The 8190-nt window shown below is 38.0% G+C and overlaps 1 protein-coding gene across 1 annotated transcript in view; it reads right to left on the bottom strand.

Moving 5' to 3' along the window:
* Positions 1-2451: 2451 nt before the first annotated feature.
* polq (polymerase (DNA directed), theta) overlaps positions 2452-8190 on the bottom strand; it is an 89796-nt gene continuing 84057 nt past the window's right edge. Inside the window, exons 31-32 of the mRNA XM_087992733.1 lie at positions 6990-7105; positions 2452-3882 (exon numbers count right to left, since the gene is read on the bottom strand). Of these exons, the coding sequence (XP_087848859.1) occupies positions 3769-3882; positions 6990-7105 (230 nt within the window). The 3' untranslated portion in view covers positions 2452-3768. The remainder of the gene's footprint in view (positions 3883-6989; positions 7106-8190) is intronic.

Genomic DNA, 8190 nt, shown 5'->3' with positions numbered 1-8190 from the left:
GTTGCACCTCCATGCTGTGGCATGGTTGGTGATGATGATGGAACATGAAAGGAAAATATTAAAGAGATTAATTCAGATATAAAGTTATTATATCGGTAACCATAAATTAAAAGTGTAACAGTTTTCCTTGTGACTTGTGAACCACCATAGTCCATGCATCCTTATTCGAATCACAAACCAATATTTTGTGCAATAGAAGGAAGAAGCTATGACATACACTTAGATAAACAGAAGTGAAGAAGTCATCAGTACTTTCAAATAGTATTTTTGTTTAGTCATAGAGTTGCACAGCATGGAATCAAACCCTTCTGTCCAACTCGTCCATGCCATCCTAAACTGATCTAGTCCCATTTGCTAGCATTTGGCCCACCTCCCTCTAAACCATTCCTATTTATATACCAGTCCAGATGTCTTTTAAATGTTATAACTCCACCACTACTTCTGGCAGCTTGTTCCGTACATGAACCAACCTCTGCATGAAGCAGTTGCCCCTCAGTGTCCCTTTAAATCTTTCCCCTCTCACCTTAAACTTTTGCCCTCTAGTTTTGGACTCCCCTACTCTGGGAAAAAGACCATGGTTATTCACCGTATCCATGCCCCTCACAATTTTATAAAACTCTGTTAAGGCCACCCCTCAGCCTCTGACACTCTCGGCAAAAAAAGCCCTAACCTATTCAGCCTGTCCATATAGTTCAAACTCTCCAATCCTGGCAGTATCCTTATAAATATTTTCTGAATACTTTCAAGTTTCATAGCATCCTTCCTATAGCAGGGAGATCAGAATTATATGCAGTATTCTAAAAGTGGCTGAAACAATGTTCTGTAAAGCAGTAACATGCCATCCCAACTCCTATACTCAATGAAGGCAAGGGTACCAAACAGCTTCACCACCCTGTCTCCCTGTAACTATGCACCTGCACCCCTAGGTCTCTTTGTTCAGCAACACTCCCCTGAACCCTACAAATATACAAGTCCTGCCCTGATTTGCTTTTCCAAAATGCAATACCTCACATTTTTCTAAATTAAACCCTATCTGCCCTTCCTCAGCCCATCTAACCAAGGTCCTATTGTACTCTGCGATAACCTTCTTCATTGTCCACTACATGACCAATTTTAGTGTCATCTGCAAACTTCCTCACTATACCTCCTATATTTCTTTTCAAATCATTTATCCAAATGATGAAAAGCAATTGGCTAGTTCCTGCTGGATTCCATTATATCAAACCTTGCTAACCAATCTATCATGGTTCTCAAACTCCTTACTCAAGTTCATATAGACAATGTCCACTGCTCTGCCTTCACTCCTCTTTGTCATTTCTTCAAAAAATTCAATCAAGTTAGCAATACGTGATAACTCATGCATAAAGCCATGTCAACTATCTCTAATCAATCCTTGCCTTTCCAAATGCATGTCGATCCTGTCTCTCAAATTAAACAACTTACCTACACCTGACATCACTGGTCTATTATTCCCTGTTTTTTTTTCTTACTACCTTTCTTAAATAATGACACAACATTGGCCTCCAGTTTTCTGGCTATCGATGATACAAATATCTCAGCAAGGGACATCGCAATCGCTTTCCTAGATTCCCACAAAGCTCTAGAGTACACCTGATTGGGTACAGGGGATTTATCCACCTTTAGGCATTTTAAGACATCCAGCACCTCCTTTTCCAGTATGGACACTTTTCAAGATATCATTGTTTATTTCTCCAAGTATATCAACTGTTTCCTGTGGTTTGACACTTAGGCAGGTTTGTTGATCTTTAAGGAGCCTTATTCTCTCCCTACTTACTCTTTTGCCCTTAATGTATTTAAAGAATCTCTTTGGATTATCCTTAACCCTATTTGCCAAATCTATCTCACATCCAACTTTTGCCCTCCTGATTTCCCTCAAGTATACTTCTCCTGCCCTTGTACCAAGGTTTTCACTGAATCCCAGCTGACTATAACTGCCATATGCCTCCTCCTTTTTCTTGACCAGAGCCTCAATTTCTCCAGTCATCCAGCATTCCCTACACCCTACCAGTCTTGCTCTTCACACTCTTAGTTTCATACTATCTCAGAACTCTCCTAATCTCATTTTAGAAGGCCTCTCACTTTGCAATGTCCCTTTCACTGCGAATAGCCTCTCCCAAACAACTTTTGAAAGTTCTTGTGTAATACCGTCAAAATTGGCCTTAATCCAAATTAGAACTTTAACTTTTATATCGGGTCTATCTTTTTCCATAACTATTTTAAAACTAATAGAATTATTATCACTGGCCCCAAAGTGCTCCCCCATTGCCATCTCAGTCACTTGACCTGCCTTATTTTCCAATATTGAACAAAACGTCTTGTTTAATAAAATATTTTGTCTAGTTTGACAAAATGTACAGCTGTTAGAAGAAACGCTTTCAACTTATCATGAGATTAGTTGTTTTTAAGTACTGTTCACAAAACTGATTTTCCATATTTAAAGATAATCTTTATTCGAAAAAAGATAAAATATATACAAAGGAATATGTCACCTTAAACAGATCTGAGTCATAGCAATAATGTTATGTTAACAGCTACAGACAATTCAAACAATGTCAAATTAAAATAATGCAAAGGTTGGAAATCTGAAATGACAAAAAAAATTTTAACTACTCAGGTCTGTCCATGTCCTTGGAAAGAGAAATAGTGAACAATTCCAGATGATGATCTTTCATCACCCTGAAATGTTAACACTTTCTCACTATAGATGCTGCCAAAGAGGCTGAGCACAGACATTTCAATTGTACAATAAATAATGTGTTCCACTTAATCTAAATTTGTCAATTCATAATTACACAATACTTTCATCTTGAACACAGTCTGATCACTACAAGCTGAGCTTCTTACTACCATTTAATGGTTGGCTATAAATAAATATACAAGCAATTTAGAATATCCACACCCGAGCAGAGGAAAGGTGTCTGATACTTTGACTGCTTTTAGAGTCACTGACATTTCTATACCAAAGTAACTCTCAGTTCCTTGGTATGAGTTTTACCAATTAATCACATCAATTGTTGGAGTTAATTACAATGCAATAATTATCCACACAAAGAGGATAAAACTAGTTAATCAGTTCACTTTATAATCAAAAGCATAACTCCAAGTATAAAGCAGCATTGGTGGTGTTTCCATGATATTCTGTGTAGCAGATTCACTCTCCCATAAAGAAATTGAGACAAATCACATTTATTCAAAGCTCTCATTCTGTACATAGTTACAAAAGTGAAAAACTGGTAATTGAATAGATGTGAGACACCACTATATACTCTGTAGATGATTTAAAATGTCTGTCTCTTTGAAAGTTACTTTGCATTAATTAAATGACATGAAGCTAAGACAATGAGCTGGGACATTCAAGTATTTCCTGGAATAGAAATGACTTTTGTTCTAGAACCTCCCTGTTAAACAGTCTCCACTGAATTCACCCAAGAATACTACATTCAATTTCATTGAATTTTGTACAAATAAATAGATGCGTTTTTGGAAAGCATTCAGCAATTCACAGTGATAAAATATTTTGGTTAACTTGATTAATATTATTCAATTTAATTATCAGCAATTGACAGAGCTGAATGATTCAGTTTTGATTTATTTAACAGGGTATTCACATTCAAAGTAAACCCATATGTAACTCTTTCATTTTCTATGCTAAATATTAAATAGCACCAATCATAAGCCATGTGTCCAACACTCCAAAATAAATACACAAGGAAGTTGTCCATATTTTCAAATCTGGCAAGTTCTTCACTACAGGTCCAAATCTTGAAGGTTCCCCCAACTGGGACCAATCTTTATTTTAACACAAAGTTTCACCAGCAGCTTCATGGTGTTTTCCATTTCACTTTTCAGAATCTGAGCAATCTGAGGAAAGGCAGAGAATGAGAAAACTGAACAGAAAATCTGATCGCCTTCATTAACAATGTTTAGAGGGCTGTATTCTCTACACTAATAAGCAAAACTTTAAACAGAAAAACAACAATGACGTAATTTATTGGAGTATTCTGCAGCATAGGTGGTGAAACTTAAGAAGAACTTAAATTGAATTAAGATTGATCCAGTTTAAACTGCTGACCTGATGACATCTAAATGAGAAAATTAATTGCCTCACCAGAATAGGACAATATCTTCATGGTTTGTATCTGACATTGGTCAATCCTAGAACAAATGCCAAAACAGCACAACCCACCAAGATGCTCTTAGCCACAGAGCCCATTTTAGGTGGGCTGGAAAAAAATCTCTTAATTGATTTGAATATATAAAGAAAAATAAAACTTATCCAATTTAAATACAAGTTGTGATTTCTAATTTCATATTCTGAGATACAAATGAATTGACAAAAGCACAACATTAAACAATTCGCCAGAGGAAGAGGCTCTACAAATATCTCCATCATTAACAATGGGGAGCCCAATACATCAGTTCAACAGAGTTGTGTGTGTGTGGTGCTGGAAAAGCACAGCAGGTCAGGCAGCATCTGAGGAGCAGGAGAATCAAAACTTCGTGCACAAGCCCTTCATCAGGAAGGGCTTATGCACAAAACATTGATTCTCCTGCTCCTCAGATGCTGCCTGAACTGCTGAGATTTTCCAGCAGCACACCTTCAACTCTGATCTCCAGCAGCTGCAGTCCTCACTTTCTTTTTCATCAGTTCAACAGTCAAGCAGCCAGAAATCAGGGAACTATAGACTAGTGAGCCTGACGTCGGTGGTGGGCAAGTTGTTGGAGGGAATCCTGAGGGACAGGACTTACATGTATTTGGAAAGGCAAGGACTGATTAAGGATAGTCAACATGGCTTTGTGCATGGGAAATCATGTCTCACAAACTTGATTGAGTTTTTTGAAGAAGTCACAAAGAGGATTGATGAGGGCAGAGTGGAAGATGTGATCTTTATGGACGTCAGTCAGGTGTTCGACAAGGATCCCCATGGGAAACTGGTTAGCAAGGTTAGATCGCTTGGAATACAGGAGAACTAGCCATTTGGATACAGAACTGGCTCAAAGGTAGAAGACAGAGGGTAGTAGTGGAGGGTTGTTTTTCAGACTGGAGGCCTGTGACCAGTGGAGTACCACAAGGGTTGGTGCTGGGTCCTCTACTTTTTGTCATTTATATAAATGATTTGGATGTGAGCATAAGAGGTACAGTCAGTAAGTTTGCAAATGACACCAAAATTGGAGGTGTAGTGGACAACAAAGAAGGTTACCTCAGATTACAACAGGATCTTGACCAGATGGGCCAATGGGCTGAGAAGTGGCAGATGGAGTTTAATTCCGATAAATGCGAGGTGCTGCATTTTGGGAAAGTAAATCTTAGCAGGACTTATACACTTAATGGTAAAGTTCTAGGGAGTGTTGCTGAACAAAGAGACCTTGGAGTACAGGTTCATAGCTCCTTGAAAGTGGAATCTCAGGTAGATAGGATAGTGAAGAAGACGTTTGGTATGCTTTCCTTTATTGGTCTCATAGTGATGACTACAGGAGTTGGGAGGTCATGTTACGGCTGTACAGGACATTGGTTAGGCCACTGTTGGAATATTGCGTGCAATTCTGGTCTCCTTCCTATCGGAAAGATGTTGTGAAACTTGAAAGGGTTCAGAAAAGATTTACAAGGATGTTGCCAGGGTTGGAGGATTTGAGCTATCTAGGAAGGTTAATAAGTAATAGGATATTACCATTTACTGAAAGGGGCATTGAATAGGTTTGGTGTCAGTTATACAGGGCATTGGTGAGAAGACTTTAGGAGTTGTATACTACATTTCTTACTTAAGGAAGGATGTGAATGAGTCGGAAGCAGTCAACTAAACCTTTTCTGAACTAGCATCTGGAATGGGTAGGTTGTCTAATCAGAAGAGGTTTAATAGGCTAGCCTTATAACCACTGGACTCCAGAAAACAATGAGATAACTGGATTAAAGCATAGAAGATCTGAAGGAATCTTGACGGTGCATGTGGAAAGGATGTTTCCTCTTGTATGAGAATGTAGAGCTGTGGATCAGTCATTTAAGTCAGACAAGGCTTTTTTTTTCTCACAAAGGGCACAGAGTCCTTGGAACTCTGCTTCAAGGGAAGAGAATCTTTGAATATTTCACAGCAGAGGATGATAGTGTCCTGATAAGCAAAAGGATGAAAATTTTTTGGGATAGGCAGGCACGTGGAGTAATCAGATTAACCGTGACCTTATTGAATGATCAAGCAGATGTGAGGGAGTAGTGGCCTTTGCCTGCTTCTAATTTGTATATCCACATGCAAACTACTTATTGACGCTCGATTTTGGTCCCTGACCTCATTACAATTTTTTCCAATCATGGATAAAAGACTTGGACTCAAGATGTGAGATGACAGTGACTACTGTTGATATCAAGGTTGCATTTGATCAAGTGTTGCATCAAGGGGTCCTAGCACACAATGGGTGGGGAAATAGGACTCTGGGTTGGTAGGAGTGATATCTAGTACAAACAAAGTTGGCTATGGTTGTTGGGAGTCAATCATCTCAGCCACAGGTATCACCTCATGAGTTCCTCAGGCTAATATCCTATCTTTAGATGCTTCAATGATATCCAACATGGAAACAAGCTGTGTTTTTCCTGCAGAGAATGCTGCTCCTCTTTGCAAGTTAACCCAATATCTGAGTCATGTTCCCATAGCAGCTGCTGTCTTCTTTGTACTCTGAGGAAATCCCAAAAATAAATGAAGAGGTTTCCCCCAACCCTACTCTCATCGTGCTCTGATGACAGGAGGTCTGTCATAACATGTCCTACCAAATTATTAAAAATTATTTAAAACAAGAAAGCATTCTGTGTAGGAGGCCATTAATGAGTCACATGGATGCATTATTTCATCCTTTCTTTTGTATCCATTGCACAACTGTGTTCCATTTTCTCATTTTCCGTTCTTTACATCTATAGAGACTGAAATAAACATTGAGAAAAATGATCATACGAACTAAATTAACAAACTCTTCACTTTCCCTACCTGTATCATGTCATTCTCCGCAACTTCATAAAGCAGTTCGTCATGTAGCTGTAAAATGAAAAAACCTCCACAATTTGGTTGGTATAGTTCTCGCCGTTTTTTCCTTTGAATCATATCTACATTTGGAGACAAATATCAAAGAATCTGATATTACATATCCACCAACCACTTTGTTCAAGTTGATTACAATCCCAATTCAACCTTATCAGAGTTCTCAATGTTATCAGAGTTTGATGCATATTAAATGCATTTATAATATTGGATGGAGTTAGACTCTAACTTCTATCTGAATTTCAAGGGAGTACACACCTGGCAAAAACTTTTATTTCCGATCATTTCTTCTAATGCTAAAGAACACAGGCAAGAACTGGAGTCACTTTGTTCATGCGAAGGCATTCCTTCCATCGGTGACATTGGTGTAAGCAAGTGAATTTATATACAAGGAGATCTGAGGAAGATTAGCTCATACATAACCATTATCCCATAGCCCTACCTACCAATTCCTGAGCACAAAGCCACATCGCCTACCAACTAGTGTGTAACAATTTAAATAAGTTCGTAAAATTTCCAAAAATTAAAAAATATTTTGAGGCTGAAGATTCTGTTAAACTCTGGAACACGAAGTAAATCCAAATATTGGCTGATTGTATGGTTGCCTTAGAGTCCCAGAAACTACTTATTCTTTAAATTTAACAAAAAAAAAGGTGTAATTGCTTCATGTAAGAACTGCAGGTGACTGTTTAAAAGGGAGTGTTGTCAGAGTCATGTTCCTCCTGTGGAGAATTAGAAGGGAGTGAATGGAAGCAGTATAATACATTATGTGCATATTAAATAAATTATTTTATAATAGAAAATAAAGATTTAAACTATTTAACTAATTAAAAAAACTTTTCATAAATCTGAAATACAATCCCTGAAAATTGTTTTTAATTAAATCAGTTTCCCCCTCAACTCCTTGCAAAGACAGTGTTCTGCTGTCTCTTTACTGCAGTACAGCGGGAGCCATAATCAGGGGCTCATATCTGATGCTGGGGATCTGCCATATAATAAAATGACAGCACAGCATCACACTAGCAACTTCAGCTGAACTGAAGCTCAGTTTTTTTTTTAACCTGCTGTTTGGATGGCCTGTATCAGCTGGAATTGGTGATTCACATTCAGAGCAGGAAGTTCGTAGCTCTCAATCAATTCAATCTGAATA

Source organism: Chiloscyllium plagiosum, unplaced genomic scaffold, assembly GCF_037043375.1.
Source record: "Chiloscyllium plagiosum isolate Xiang-an unplaced genomic scaffold, Cpla_swu_hap1 HiC_scaffold_12, whole genome shotgun sequence".
Taxonomy (NCBI): domain Eukaryota; kingdom Metazoa; phylum Chordata; class Chondrichthyes; order Orectolobiformes; family Hemiscylliidae; genus Chiloscyllium; species Chiloscyllium plagiosum.
This window is presented reverse-complemented; position numbering and strand designations above follow the sequence as displayed.